Raw genomic sequence first — 16,191 nt, forward strand, 5'->3', positions numbered from 1 at the left:
GGCCTAGCCAGTCTCCAGACCTTAATCCCATAGAAAATCTGTGGAGGGAGCTGAAGGTTCGAGTTGCCAAACGTCAGCCTTTTTAAAAATATATGTAGTTCTGTCCTTGAGCTGTTCTTGTCTATTGATGTTCTGTATTATGTCATTCTGTATCATGTCATGTTCTGTGTGGAACCCAGGAAGAGTAGCTGCTGCTTTAGTAACAGCTAATGGGGATCATAATAAAATACCTAAAATGTACTAACTGGCCAGAAAAATACTGTGTTTAAAAATATATATATAACATTCCTAAAGAAAATCATAAGACTGGAAAGTAATTTGTTTTCAACGTGAAGTCTTGAGAGATTCTGATGCATTTGGATAATATTCATTCAGATAGAGCAATGAAGAGTTAATCTGACAGCCCTGTTTTGAGCAATGAAGAGTTCATCTGACAGCCCTGTTTTGAGCAATGAGGACCGGGTGCTCAGAGCAGGCACCGGCCGTACTGGGCTATGGAGGCACACTGGAGGGAGAGTGCGAGGAGCAGGCACCGGCCGTACTGGGCTATGGAGGCACACTGGAGGGAGAGTGCGAGGAGCAGGCACATGCTCACCACAATAAGCACGAGGAGTTGGCTCAGGTCTCACCCCTGGCCCCGCCAAACTACCCGGGCTGCCTCTCGTTCTTCCCCGGTAGGCTACGATACCTGTCTATTACCTGGCCCCAAGTCCAGTTTCTCCTTTCGGTCCTTCATCGACCAGGTGTCCATCTCTGCCCGGGCACGCCGCTTGATCCAATCATGGTGGGTAGTTCTGTAATGGGCGTCGTATAGAGGGGACCAGGGAGGGGACCAGGGCGTCGTATAGAGGGGACCAGGGCGTCGTATAGAGGGGACCAGGGATGGGACCAGGGCGTCGTATAGAGGGGACCAGGGAGGGGACCAGGGCGTCGTATCGAGGGGACCAGGGCGTCGTATCGAGGGGACCAGGGAGGGGACCAGGGAGGGGACCAGGGCGTCGTATAGAGGGGACCAGGGAGGGGACCAGGGCGTTGTATAGAGGGGACCAGGGAGGGGACCAGGGAGGGGACCAGGGCGTCGTATAGAGGGGACCAGGGAGGGGACCAGGGCGTCGTATAGAGGGGACCAGGGCGCAGTGTGTTGAGTGCTCATCGTTATTTTTTAATGAAAACAAACACTAGACAAAATAAACAAAATGACAGCCAACAGTTCTGTCAGGTTAATCTAACAAAACAGAAAACAACTACCCACACAAACCAAGGGAAAAAGGCTGCCTAAGTATGGCTTCCAATCAGAGACAACGATAGACAGCTGCCTCTGATTGGAAACCATACCCGGCCAAAACATAGAAAACAAAACAACATAGAATGCCCACCCACCTATCACACCCTGACCTAACTAAACAGAGAAAAAACAGCTCTCTTAGGTCAGAGCGAGACGCTGGGTCTTATTCTGGTGACACGATGACCGATTTGACCGATAGAAATATCATCCAGAATGATCTCATCATGTAGACTAGCCAACCCGCACAGCCTCCTCACACTGTATCTATGAGCTGTTGGTTGGCGCACACATGCCAAGACCTGAGCAGGCACTATGTCATCTGATTTGGGTGCACTATGTCGTCTGATTTGTGTGCACTATGTCGTCTGATTTGTGTGCACTATGTCGTCTGATTTGTGTGCACTATGTCGTCTGATTTGTGTGCACTATGTCGTCTGATTTGTGTGCACTATGTCATTTGATTTGTGTGCACTATGTCGTCTGATTTGTGTGCACTATGTCATTTGATTTGTGTGCACTATGTCATTTCATTTGTGTGCACTATGTCATTTGATTTGTGTGCACTATGTCATTTCATTTGTGTGCACTATGTCATTTCATTTGGGTGCACTATGTCGTCTGATTTGGGTGCACTATGTCGTCTGACTTGTGTGCACTATGTCATTTCATTTGTGTGCACTATGTCATTTGATTTGTGTGCACTATGTCATTTCATTTGGGTGCACTATGTCGTCTGATTTGGGTGCACTATGTCGTCTGACTTGGGTGCACTATGTCGTCTGACTTGGGTGCACTATGTCGTCTGACTTGGGTGCACTATGTCGTCTGACTTGTGTGCACTATGTCGTCTGACTTGTGTGCACTATGTCATTTGCAACAAGTCAGTTTGTTGGAAACATCTCTGGTGGGGAAAATGCGTATATTTTCTTTATACAGCTTTTGTAATATTTGGATGGAAACGTAGCTACTGACACTACATTTAGCCCCTGTCAGCTAATATCTTTTTGATTAATTAACTTATTCTAGTCAGCTATCTAAACTGTTAGTAATCATGGTTGATTTACTGACCGTGGAGCCCTCGTTGATTTTCTTAGTCACTGTCACTCAGATATCATATTAAAAGCAACAATAATTTCCCTCCATTCTATGGCAACTTGTAGAATTGCAAGAAATTAGCTGGAAAACTGCACATTTGTATCTCCTCCCCATGGCAAAATACGTAGAATTACATGAAATTAGTTATAAAATTACAATGTTCTCTCCGCCCCATGGCAAAATGTGTAGAACTGCAGCAAACTTGCTTTAAAGCTGCAACATTTTCTCCTCACCCCAAAATGTGTACAATTGGGCGGGGTAACACAATTTCACTTAGGGCCCCAAAAGGCTAGGGCCGGCTCTGACTGCATGACTGGATATGGATGTGGGTACGCAGACCCACAAGCCACTGCTCCACTCATGATGAGTTCAGATTGTTTGTGGCCCCCCACCCACATCAAAGTTGCCCATCCCTGGTATAGATCTTTGCTGTGTCTGTTTCCCAACACCTTGAGAGAGAGAGAGAGAGAGAGAGAGAGATTCTTCAAGGTGTATGCAGTGGACAGTAAGCAGGTCAGCCTACAGTAGACTAGATCTGTCTGTCTAATACTGTACTGTAGCTACAGTAGTAAACTGTCTTTCTATCCCACTGCAGGAGCAATGACCTAAATAGAAGCATTGCATACACAGCAGTAGTCTGTTTTAACAGGGCACTGCAATGAACAAACCGGCCTGCATTACAATGCTCTAGCAACCAGCCGCAGGTAGATAACCAACCTGAACCTAGCTATCGTTTGGTCTCTCTGTGTCTGTCTAGTGTACCTTTAGCCCGTTTTACCTGTGTGTGTGATAACTATCACTTAATGTCTGAGAGGTCTATATTTAGATCCATGCATTATTCAACATGCTTTTAGTAATTTAGTTCCCACGGCGGACAGACGGACTGACGGTCTCTCTCTCCGAGTGTAACAGGGCGGTCTGCCCTAGCCTGTACAGGCTGCTATTGGTCTCATTCACTGCCCGTAGCGTTAAGTTGTGCAGAACGATGACCTACCAATACAGGAAGTAAAATTTACAATTGTGACTGTTGTGCTTTCAGGGTGTGGAAAGGCTGCGACTGTAACAGAGGAAGAGAGAGAGAGAGAGAGAAGACTAGAGAGAGGAGGAGGAGGAGGAGGAGAGACAGAGAGTCAGAGGACCAGTATGGATTATGACAGAAGGTGAGTAAACTTCTTCACTTCTACCATTTCAATAGACGGGATACCTGACAACGTCATGAATAAATGATGTGTGGGCATCTCAGGGGTAGGAGGCCACGATTGGACAAGATGATGCCGACGGCCCTGTTTCTAGTTCCTAGACAACTTTACAGTATTTATTTGTTTTTCTTACATTATTTCCTGTATTATTACCTACAGCCAGGATGTCACGTTCGTCTGAAGAATGGGACCAAAGCACAGCGTGTGTATCGTTCCACATTTTATTTAAACTGTGAAATTATGCAAGACATACAAATAAACTAATAAACAAAACAACAAACCGTGACGAAGAGGTGCAACATACACTTACTCAAAATAATCTCCCACAAACCCTAGTGGGAAAAACAACAACTTTAAACATGATCCCCAATTAGAGACAACGATGACCAGCTGCCTCTAATTGGAGATCATCCCAAAAAACAACAACATAGAAATACAGAAACTAGAACCACACAACATAGAAAATTTAAACTAGACAAAACCCTCTGTCACGCCCTGACCTAATCTACCATAGAAAATAAAAGCTTTCTATGGTCATGACGTGACACAGGAAATAACTTTTGGACATTAGATCGGTGGTCAGTCGCCTGAAATCGAGCAGAAATTCCACTTCCTGACCTGGATCCTTTGTTTGAACTTCAAGAGGAAGCTAAAAAACAACTTCTATCTCTAGGCCACCAGACTGGAAAATACCAGGGGTGGATAAAGTTAGCAGTTGTCATACTGTAGTAAAAGTAAAGATACCTTAATAGAAAATGACTCAAGTAAAACTGAAAGTCACCCAGTAAAATACTACTTGAGTAAAAGTCTAAAAGTATTTGGTTTTAAATATATTTAAGTATCAAAAGAAAAAATATAAATAATTTCAAATTCCTTATACACTGCTCAACAAAATAAAGGGAACACTTAAACAACACATCCTAGATCTGAATGAAAGAAATAATCTTATTAAATACTTTTTTCTTTACATAGTTGAATGTGCTGACAACAAAATCACACAAAAATAATCAATGGAAATCCAATTTATCAACCCATGGAGGTCTGGATTTGGAGTCACACTCAAAATTAAAGTGGAAAACCACACTACAGGCTGATCCAACTTTGGATCATAATGTCAAAATGAGGCTCAGTAGTGTGTGTGGCCTCCACGTGCCTGTATGACCTCCCTACAACGCCTGGGCATGCTCCTGATGAGGTGGCGGATGGTCTCCTGAGGGATCTCCTCCCAGACCTGGACTAAAGCATCCGCCAACTCCTGGACAGTCTGTGGTGCAATGTGGCGTTGGTGGATGGAGCGAGACATGATGTCCCAGATGTGCTCAATTGGATTCAGGTCTGGGGAACGGGTGGGCCAGTCCATAGCATCAATGCCTTCCTCTTGCAGGGACTGCTGACAAATCAAATCAATCAAATCAAATTTATTTATATAGCCCTTCGTATATCAGCTGAAATCTCAAAGTGCTGTACAGAAACCCAGCCTAAAACCCCAAACAGCAAGCAATGCATGTGAAAGAGGCATGGTCCCTAGGAAAAACTCCCTAGAAAGGCCAAAAACCTAGGAAGAAACCTAGAGAGGAACCAGGCTATGAGGGGTGGCCAGTCCTCTTCTGGCTGTGCCGGGTGGATATTATAACAGAACATGGTCAAGATGTTAAAATGTTCATAAATGACCAGCATGGTCAAATAATAATAATCATTGTAGTTGTCGAGGGTGCAACAAGCACGTCCGGTGAACAGGTCAGGGTTCCGTAGCCGCAGGCAGAACAGTTGAAACTGGAGCAGCAGCATGGCCAGGTGGACTGGGGACAGCAAGGAGTCATCATGCCAGGTAGTCCTGAGGCATGGTCCTAGGGCTCAGGTCCTCCGAGAGAAAGAAAGAAAGAGAGAAAGAGAGAATTAGAGAGAGCATATTTACATTCACACAGGACACCGGATAAGACAAGAGAATACTCCAGATGTAACAGACTGACCCTAGCCCCCCGACACATAAACTACTGCAGCATAAATACTGGAGGCTGAGACAGGAGGGATCAGAAGACACTGTGGCCCCATCCGATGATACCCCCGGACAGGGCCAACACTCCAGCCACATGAGGTCTAGCATTGTCTTGCATTAGGAGGAACCCAGGGCCAACCGCACCAGCATATGGTCTCACAAGGGGTCTGAGGATCTCATCTCGGTACCTAATGGCAGTCAGGCTACCTCTGGCGAGCACATGGAGGGCTGTGCGGCCCCCCAAAGAAATGCCACCCCACACCATGACTGACCCACCGCCAAACCGGTCATGCTGGAGGATGTTGCAGGCAGCAGAACGTTCTCCACGGCGTCTCCAGACTCTGTCACGTCTGTCACATGTGTTCAGTGTGAACCTGCTTTCATCTGTGAAGAGCACAGGGTGCCAGTGGCGAATTTGCCAATCTTGGTGTTCTCTGGCAAATGCCAAACGTCTGAGCAGACACATGCCGTTTGAGCAGACACATGCACATTTGGGGCCTGCTGGAGGTCATTTTGCAGGGCTCTGGCAGTGCTCCTCCTTGCACAAAGGCGGAGGTAGCGGTCCTGCTGCTGGGTTGTTGCCCTCCTACGGCCTCCTCCACGTCTCCTGATGTACTGGCCTGTCTCCTGGTAGCGCCTCCATGCTCTGGACACTACGCTGACAGACACAGCAAACCTTCTTGCCACAGCTCGCATTCATGTGCCATCCTGGATGAGCTGCACTACCTGAGCCACTTGTGTGGGTTGTAGTCTCCGTCTCATGCTACCACTAGAGTGAAAGCACCGCCAGCATTCAAAAGTGACCAAAACATCAGCCAGGAAGCATAGGAACTGAGAAGTGGTCTGTGGTCCCCACCTGCAGAACCACTCCTTTATTGGGGGTGTCTTGCTTATTGCCTATAATTTCCACCTGTTGTCTATTCCATTTGCACAACAGCATGTGAAATTTATTGTCAATCAGTGTTGCTTCCTAAGTGGACAGTTTGATTTCACAGAAGTATGATTGACTTGGAGTTACATTGTGTTGTTTAAGTGTTCCCTTTATTTTTTTGAGCAGTGTATTAAGCAAACCAGATGGCAACATTTTGGTGTTTTAATTATTTATCGATAGCCAGGGGGACAGTCAACTGTCAAACACTCAGACATAATTTTAGGCAGTAGTGTTGACCAGGGATGTTCTCTGTTTAGTGAGTCCTCCAGATCAGAGGCAGTAGGGATGACCAGGGATGTTCTCTGTTTAGTGAGTCCTCCAGATCAGAGGCAGTAGGGATGACCAGGGATGTTCTCTGTTTAGTGAGTCCACCAGATCAGAGGCAGTAGGGATGACCAGGGATGTTCTCTGTTTAGTGAGTCCTCCAGATCAGAGGCAGTAGAGATGACCAGGGATGTTCTCTGTTTAGTGACTCCTCCAGATCAGATGCAGTAGGGATGACCAGGGATGTTCTCTGTTTAGTGAGTCCTCCAGATCAGAGGCAGTAGGGATGACCAGGGATGTTCTCTGTTTAGTGAGTCCTCCAGATCAGAGGCAGTAGAGATGACCAGGGATGTTCTCTGTTTAGTGAGTCCTCCAGATCAGAGGCTAGTAGAGATGACCAGGGATGTTCTCTGTTTAGTGAGTCCTCCAGATCAGAGGCAGTAGGGATGACCAGGGATGTTCTCTGTTTAGTGAGTCCTCCAGATCAGAGGCTAGTAGAGATGACCAGGGATGTTCTCTGTTTAGTGAGTCCTCCAGATCAGAGGCAGTAGGGATGACCAGGGATGTTCTCTGTTTATTGAGTCCACCAGATCAGAGGCAGTAGGGATGACCAGGGATGTTCTCTGTTTAGTGAGTCCTCCAGATCAGAGGCAGTAGGGATGACCAGGGATGTTCTCTGTTTAGTGAGTCCTCCAGATCAGAGGCTAGTAGAGATGACCAGGGATGTTCTCTGTTTAGTGAGTCCTCCAGATCAGAGGCAGTAGGGATGACCAGGGATGTTCTCTGTTTAGTGAGTCCACCAGATCAGAGGCAGTAGGGATGACCAGGGATGTTCTCTTGATAAGTGTGTGAATTGGACCATTTTCCTGTCCTGCTAAACATTCAAAATGTAATGAGTACTTTTGGGTGTCAGGGAAAATGTATGGAGTAAAAAGTACATTATTTTCTTCAGGAATGTAGTGAAGTAAAATTCCAGTGGGTCAGAAGTTTACATACACTAAGTTGACTGTGCCTTTCAACAGCTTGGACAATTCCAGAAAATTATGTCATGGCTTTAGAGGCTTCTGATAGGCTAATTGACATCATTTGAGTCAATTGGAGGTGTACCTGTGGATGTATTTCAAGGCCTATCTTCAAGCTCAGTTCCTCTTTGCTTGACATCATGGGAAAATCAAAAGAAATCAGCCAAGACCTCAGGAAAAAATTGTAGACCTCCACAAGTCTGGTTCATCCTTGGGAGCAATTTCCAAACGCCTGAAGGTACCACGTTCATCTGGACAAACAATAGTGCGCAAGTATAAACACCATGGGACCACGCAGCTGTCATACCGCTCAGGAAGGAGACGCGTTCTGTCTCCTAGAGATGAACGTACTTTGCTGTGAAAAGCGCAAATCAATCCCAGAACAACAGCAAAGGACCTTGTGAAGATGCTGGAGGAAACAGGTACAAAAAAAAGTATCTATATCCACAGTAAAACGAGTCCTATATCGACATAACCTGAAAGGCCGCTCAGCAAGGAAGAAGCCACTGCTCCAAAACCACCATAAAAAAGCCAGACTACGGTTTGCAACTGCACATGGGGACAAAGATCGTACTTTTTGGACAAATGTCCTCTGGTCTGATGAAACAAAAATAGAACTGTTTGGCCTTAATGACCATCGTTATGTTTGGAGGAAAAAGGGGGAGAATTGCAAGCCGAAAATCACCATCCCAACCGTGACGGGGGTGTCACGGCTGTCGAGAGGAGCGGACCAAAGTGCAGTAAACAAAGTTGTAGTTCCACATTTTATTAAATCCGTGAAACTTTGCAAAACATAAATAACTGAATATGACAAAACAACAAACCGTGACGCAGAGAGAAACAAACACTACTCAAAACATAAAATAAATATTAAATATATATAATAAAATATAATCACCCACAAAACCCAGGAAGAAAAACCCCTACTTAAACATGATCTCCAATTAGAGACAACGAGGACCAGCTGCCTCCAATTGGAGATCATCCCAAACAATCCAACATAGAAATACAAAAACTAGACCCTAAGAACATAGAAATAGAAAACATAGAAAAACACAAAACACCCCCTGTCACGCCCTGACCTACTCTACCATAGAAAATCACATCTTACTATGGTCAGGACGTGACAGGGGGTGGCAGCCTCATGTTGTGGGGGGGGCTTTGCTGCAGGAGGGACAGGTGCACTTCACAAAATAGATGGCATTATGATGATGGAAAATTACATGGATATATTGAAGCAACATCTCAAAACATCAGTCAGGAAGTTAAAGCTTGGTCGCAAATGGGTCTTCCAAATGGACAATGACCCCAAGCATACTTCCAAAGTTGTGGCAAAATGGCTTAAGGACAACAAAGTCAAGGTATTGGAGAGGCCATCACAAAGCCCTGACCACAATCCTATAGAAAATGTGTGGGCAGAACTGAAAAAGCGTGTGCGAGCAAGGAGGCCTACAAACCTGACTCAGTTACACCAGCTCTGTCAGGAGGAATGTGCCAAAATTCACCCAATTTATTGTGGGAAGCTTGTGGAAGGCTACCCGAAACGTTTGACCCAAGTTAAACAATTTAAAGGCAATGCTACCAAATACTAATTGAGTGTATGTAAACTTCTGACCCACTGGGAATGTGATGAAAGAAACAAAAGCTGAAATAAATCATTCTCTCTACTATTATTCTGACATTTCACATTCTTAAAATAAAGTGGTGATCCTAACTGACCTAAGACAGGGAATTTTTACTAGGATTAAATGTCAGGAATTGTGAAAAACGGAGTTTAAATGTATTTGGCGAAGGTGTATGTTAACTTCTGACTATGCCCCGACAAATTGAGGCTGTACTGAGGACAAAAGAGGGTGCAACTCAATGTCAGGAAGGTCCTATGATCGTAAGCCAACCCAGTCTGTTGTGCCCTTGTTGCTAAACATCACACTGTCTATACTTTATGTAAATTCTCTCTCTCTCTCCTTTAACTGAAGGGGGGGTCGGGGAGACCGCATGGGTCGCTATGGCAACAACAGCTCCTCCGACCACGACTACCGAGACATGGATTACCGGGGCTACGGACAGGAAGAGGCGGAGCTGGGGACAGGATATGACCTCAGAGCCGGTGCCGGCCGCAGCGACAAAGCCGACCAACCGGCGGGCGTCAGGGAGTTTACGACACCGGCCCGTTTCCACGACCAACGGCCAGGGTTCCATCAGAGGGGTGGGGGGAGAGGGTCCGGGGGCGGTCCGGGTCGGGGCGGTAAAGTGTTCCCATCACCCTGCGCCCCTCGATCCCTGGTCTTACCCCAGCCAGAGGTAGCCCTGCCCAGGCTGCAGAGAGAGGAGAGAATGGGAGAGGCATCCAGGAGAGACTTCCAGAGCTTCAGGCCCAACTCGGAGGGTAGAGGAAGGGGAGGAGGAGGTAGAGGGGGAGGAAGAAGAGGAAGGGGAGAGAGGGGATACCCTGAGAACAATGCCTCTCACCTGGGGGAGAGAGAGGGAGACTGGGGGAGGATGGAAGGAGGTGCAGGTGGAGGTGTCACCCCTGCTGGACAGGAGGAGTACAGCACCCTGAGAGGAGGACCAGGGGAAGAGGAGAGGTTCCTCAGAGGAGGAGGACCAGGGGAAGAGGAGAGGTTCCTCAGAGGAGGAGGACCAGGGGAAGAGGAGAGGTTCCTCAGAGGAGGAGGACCAGGGGAAGAGGAGAGGTTCCTCAGAGGAGGAGGAGGACCAGGGGAAGAGGAGAGGTTCCTCAGAGGAGGAGGACCAGGGGAAGAGGAGAGGTTCCTCAGAGGAGGAGGACCAGGGGAAGAGGAGAGGTTCCTCAGAGGAGGAGGACCAGGGGAAGAGGAGAGGTTCCTCAGAGGAGGAGGACCAGGGGAAGAGGAGAGGTTCCTCAGAGGAGGAGGACCAGGAGAAGAGGAGAGGTTCCTCAGAGGAGGAGGACCAGGAGAAGAGGAGAGGTTCCTCAGAGGAGGAGGACCAGGGGAAGAGGAGAGGTTCCTCAGAGGAGGAGGACCAGGGGAAGAGGAGAGGTTCCTCAGAGGGGGAGGACCAGGGGAAGAGGAGAGGTTCCTCAGAGGAGGAGGACCAGGGGAAGAGGAGAGGTTCCTCAGAGGAGGAGGAGGACCAGGGGAAGAGGAGAGGTTCCTCAGAGGAGGAGGACCAGGGGAAGAGGAGAGGTTCCTCAGAGGAGGAGGACCAGGGAAGAGAAAGGTGTGATGATCCGGTCAGCTTATGGTTTAGGATACAAAACCATAAGCAATAAGGCCTGATGGGGGGTGATATATGGACCAATATACCACGGCTAAGGGCTGTTCTTAGGCACGACGCAACATGGAGTGCCTGGACACAGCCCTTACGCACGACGCAACATGGAGTGCCTGGATACAGCCCTTAGCCGTGGTGTATTGGCCATATACCACAAAACCCCGAGATGCCTTATTGCTATTATAAACTGGTTACCAACTAAATTAAAGCAGTAAAAATAAGCGTTTTGTCATACGCGTGGTATCCGTTCTGATATACCACGGCTGTCAGCCAATCAGCATTCAGGGCTCGAACCACCCAGTTTATAATATATTATAGACCTATAATAGATGTAAAACTAGAAAATGATATTTTCTAAAATATATTTTATTGGTAGTGGAAGAAGTAGTAGTTGTTTTTACAGTAGTAAATAGTACTATTGATTGTAACATGTGACTGTCCATAGGGTTTCTCCATGGGCTCTTCAGGGGATGACTGTGGTGGCGGTGGAAAGGCCCCGGGGGGGGGGGCTGGGGGCCGGTCCTGAGGGCCCAGACCCTCCCTCCTCAGTAGTAGAAGACCCAGAACAGAGAGAGCTGATGGAGTACAGACCAGACCTTCTGGACCAGAACCAACGACCTTCCAACATCATCATGTTACGCATGCTGCCACCCAACGCTACCGCCAACGAGGTGTGTGTGGTGTTGGAGGAGGGGGGAGGAAGGGGGGAGAGGAGGGGAGGGGGGGAGAGGAGAGGAGGGGAGGGGGGAGAGGAGAGGAGGGGAGGGGGGGGAGAGAGGGGTGGAGGGGAGAGGAGGGGAGGGGAGAGGAGAGGAGGGGAGGGGGGAGAGGAGGGGAGGGGTGGAGGGGAGGGGGAGGGGAGAGGAGGGGAGGGGGGGGAGAGGAGAGGAGGGGGGAGGGGTGGAGAAGAAGGGAGAGGAGGAGGAGGGAAGGGAGAGGAGAGGAGGGAGGGAAAGATGGAGGGAGAGGAGAGGAGAGGAGGAACGGGGAGGGAGGGAGGGGAAAGGAGAGGAGGGAGGGAACGGGAAGGGAGGGGGTAGGGGAAGGGAGAGGACGATTGGCTGATCGGAACAACAGGGGAGATGGGTAACAACTGTGCATGTTCTCGCTCGTGGGGCAAATTCCGTGACGTATATGCCCTTATTTGGTGCTTGATGTCACAGATGCCAGTTTTACTGGGGGGAGAAGGAGCTGGGAACAAGTCTCCTAAAGTCAGTTCAGAAAAGTGTAAATCCGAAGAGATGGCAGCGAGAGCAAGCTGGTGTTCTGGAGGGAAGAAGGCACAGCATGAAACAACATGTCATTGTTTGCTATTGAAAGATAGACAGCTGCAGAAGATGGCAAGTAGCAATAAAAAGCCCAGTAAATATCATGTAAATACTCCTACAGCCACTCTTAATAATAACAATAAAAACACTCCTACAGCCACTCTTAAAAATAACAATAAAAACACTCCTACAGCCACTCTTAATAATAACAATAAAAACACTCCTACAGCCACTCTTAAAAATAACAATAAAAACACTCCTACAGCCACTCTTAATAATAACAATAAAAACACTCCTACAGCCACTCTTAATAATAACAATAAAAACACTCCTACAGCCACTCTTAATAATAACAATAAAAACAGTAAATATAATGTGTGTAGTAACCTAAGCACTTCATGGACAATGGCTACGAAAGATATATATATATATATATATATATATATATATATATATATATATATATATATACGATGGGAAATGATAGGACCAATACCCAGAATACTTAAAGACACAGCTGTTCCTTCCTGTGTCCCCGTGTTCCTTCCTGTGTCCCCGTGTTCCTTCCTGTGTCCCCGTGTTCCTTCCTGTGTCCCCGTGTTCCTTCCTGTGTCCCCGTGTTCCTTCCTGTGTCCCCGTGTTCCTTCCTGTGTCCCCGTGTTCCTTCCTGTGTCCCCGTGTTCCTTCCTGTGTCCCCATGTTCCTTCCTGTGTCCCCGTGTTCCTTCCTGTGTCCCCGTGTTCCTTCCTGTGTCCCCGTGTTCCTTCCTGTGTCCCCGTGTTCCTTCCTGTGTCCCCGTGTTCCTTCCTGTGTCCCCGTGAACTGTATGTGTTGCCGTTGCCGACTACAGAGGAGCTTTGCAGAAGAGTGTGTGTGTCTGATCAGTTGATCTGATTGTGTTGTAACCATTCCACCGTAGCATTTAGGCTTAACACTTGGCGCTCTACCGGTTAGCGTATGTGCCCTGTCGTTATGACAAGGGGGTTGAGGAGAATTGGAATAGACAGTTACTGTGTCATTTTACATTGGAATAGACAGTTACATAGCTGCTGCTCATTAACATATCTGCTACTCATTAACATAGCTGCTACTCATTAACATAGCTGCTACTCATTAACATATCTGCTGCTCGTTGACATAGCTGCTACTCATTAACGTAGCTGCTGCTCATTAACAGCCTGCGAGTTACCAGACATGCAGTTCTCTGCTAAGGTGCAAACTTTGGTAGGCTGATGGAAGGCTGATGGAGAGCTGATGGAAGGCTGATGGAGGGCTGATGGAGAGCTGATGGAAGGCTGATAGAGGGCTGATGGAGAGCTGATGGAAGGCTGATTGAGAGCTGATGGAGAGCTGATGGAAGGCTGATGGAAGGCTGATAGAGGGCTGATGGAAGGCTGATGGAGGGCTGATGGAGGGCTGATAGAGGGCTGATAGAGGGCTGATGGAGGGCTGATGGAAGGCTGATAGAGGGCTGATTGAGGGCTGATGGAAGGCTGATGGAGGGCTGATGGAGGGCTGATAGAGGGCTGATTGAGGGCTGATTGAGGGCTGATGGAAGGCTGATGGAAGGCTGATGGAAGGCTGATGGAGGGATGATGGAGAGCTGATGGAGAGCTGATGGAGGGCTGATGGAGGGCTGATAGAGGGCTGATAGAGGGCTGATAGAGGGCTGATAGAGGGCTGATAGAGGGCTGATTGAGGGCTGATTGAGGGCTGATGGAAGGCTGATGGAGGGCTGATGGAAGGCTGATGGAGGGCTGATGGAGAGCTGATGGAGGGCTGATGGAAGGCTGATGGAAGGCTGATAGAGGGATGATGGAAGGCTGATAGAGCGCTGATGGAGGGCTGATGGAGGGCTGATGGAAGGCTGATGGAAGGCTGATGGAAGGCTGATGGAGGGCTGATGGAGGGCTGATAGAGAGCTGATGGAGGGCTGATGGAAGGCTGATAGAGGGATGATGGAAGGCTGATGGAGAGCTGATGGAAGGCTGATGGAGGGCTGATAGAGAGCTGATGGAGGGCTGATGGAAGGCTGATGGAAGGCTGATGGAAGGCTGATGGAGGGCTGATGGAAGGCTGATGGAGAGCTGATGGAGGGCTGATAGAGAGCTGATGGAGGGCTGATGGAAGGCTGATAGAGAGCTGATGGAAGGCTGATGGAGAGCTGATGGAAGGCTGATGGAAGGCTGATGGAGGGATGATGGAAGGCTGATGGAGGGCTGATGGAAGGCTGATGGAGAGCTGATGGAAGGCTGATTGAGAGCTGACAAATCCAATGTTATTTGTCTCATGTGCCGAATACAACAGGTTACCTTACCGTGAAATGCTGAATACAAGCCCTTAACCAACGATGCAGTTCAAGAAATAGAGTTAACAAAATATTTACTAAATAAAATAAAGTACATTTTTTAAATAAAAAGTAACACAATAAAATAACAATAACTAGGCTATATACAGGGGTACCGGTACAGAGTCAATGTGGAGGCTATATACAGGGGGTACCGGTACAGAGTCATGTGGAGGCTATATACAGGGGGTACCGGTACAGAGTCAATGTGGAGGCTATATACAGGGTTACCGGTACAGAGTCAATGTGGAGGCTATATACAGGGGGTACCGGTACAGAGTCAATGTGGAGGCTATATACAAGGGGGTACCGGTACAGAGTCAATGTGGAGGCTATATACAGGGGGGTACCGGTACAGAGTCAATGTGGAGGCTATATACAGGGGGTACCGGTACAGAGTCAATGTGGAGGCTATATACAGGGGTACCGGTACAGAGTCAATGTGGAGGCTATTATACGGGGTATTACGGTACAGAGTCAATGTGGAGGCTATATACAGGGGGTACGGTACAGAGTCCATGTGGAGGCTCTATACAGGTGTTACGGTACAGAGTCAATGTGGAGGCTAATACAGGGGGTACCGGTACACGAGTCAATGTGGAGGCTATATACAGGGGGGTACCGGTACAGAGTCAATGTGGAAGCTATATCCAGGGGGGTACCAGTACAGAGTCAAGGTGGAGGCTATATACAGGGGTACCGGACATAGTCATGTGGAGGCTATATACAGGGGGGACCGTACAGAGTCAATGTGGAGGCTATATACAGGGGGTACCGGTACAGAGTCAATGTGGAGGCTATATACAGGGGGGTACCGGTATCAGAGTCAATGTGGAGGCTATATCCCAGGGGGGGGGGGTACCGGTACAGAGTCAATGTGGAGGCTATATAACAGGGGGTACCGGTACAGAGGTCAATGTGGAGGCTATATACAGGGGGTACCGGTACAGAGTCAATGTGGAGTCTATAAAAGGGGTACCGGTACAGAGTAAATGTGGAGGCTATATACAAGGGGGTACCGGTACAGAGTCAATTTGGAGGCTATATACAAGGGGTACCGGTACAGAGTCAATGTGGAGGCTATTACAGGGGTACCGGTACAGAGTCAATGTGGAGGCTATATACAGGGGGTACCGGTACAGAGTCAATGTGGAGGCTATATACAGGGGGGTACCGGTACAGCGTCAATGTGGAGGCTATATACAGGGGGGTACCGGTACAATGAGTCAATGGGAGGCTATATACAGGGGGTACCGGTACAGAGTCACTGTGAGGCTATGTCACAGGGGCAGGCCCCGGTTGTGGGTGTGGTAAGTTAAGTATGTACAGTGGTACCGGTACAGGTCCAATGTGGAGGCTATACAGGGGGTACCGGTACAGAGTCAATGTGGAGGCTATATACAGGGGGTACCGGTACAGAGTCATGTGGAGGCTATATACAGGGGGTACCGGTACAGAGTCAATGTGGAGGCTATATACAGGGGTCACGGTACAGAGTCAATGTGGAGGCTATATACAGGGGGTACCGG

At 48.1% G+C, this 16,191-nt stretch overlaps 1 protein-coding gene across 1 annotated transcript in view; it reads left to right on the top strand.

Moving 5' to 3' along the window:
- LOC115166448 (uncharacterized) overlaps positions 1-16,191 on the top strand; it is a 74,555-nt gene that overhangs the window by 3,565 nt on the left and 54,799 nt on the right. Inside the window, exons 2-5 of the mRNA XM_029720347.1 lie at positions 3,420-3,540; positions 9,769-10,405; positions 10,941-10,993; positions 11,493-11,718. Of these exons, the coding sequence (XP_029576207.1) occupies positions 3,524-3,540; positions 9,769-10,405; positions 10,941-10,993; positions 11,493-11,718 (933 nt within the window). The 5' untranslated portion in view covers positions 3,420-3,523. The remainder of the gene's footprint in view (positions 1-3,419; positions 3,541-9,768; positions 10,406-10,940; positions 10,994-11,492; positions 11,719-16,191) is intronic.

The sequence above is a fragment of the Salmo trutta genome, chromosome 28, assembly GCF_901001165.1.
Source record: "Salmo trutta chromosome 28, fSalTru1.1, whole genome shotgun sequence".
NCBI lineage: Eukaryota > Metazoa > Chordata > Actinopteri > Salmoniformes > Salmonidae > Salmo > Salmo trutta.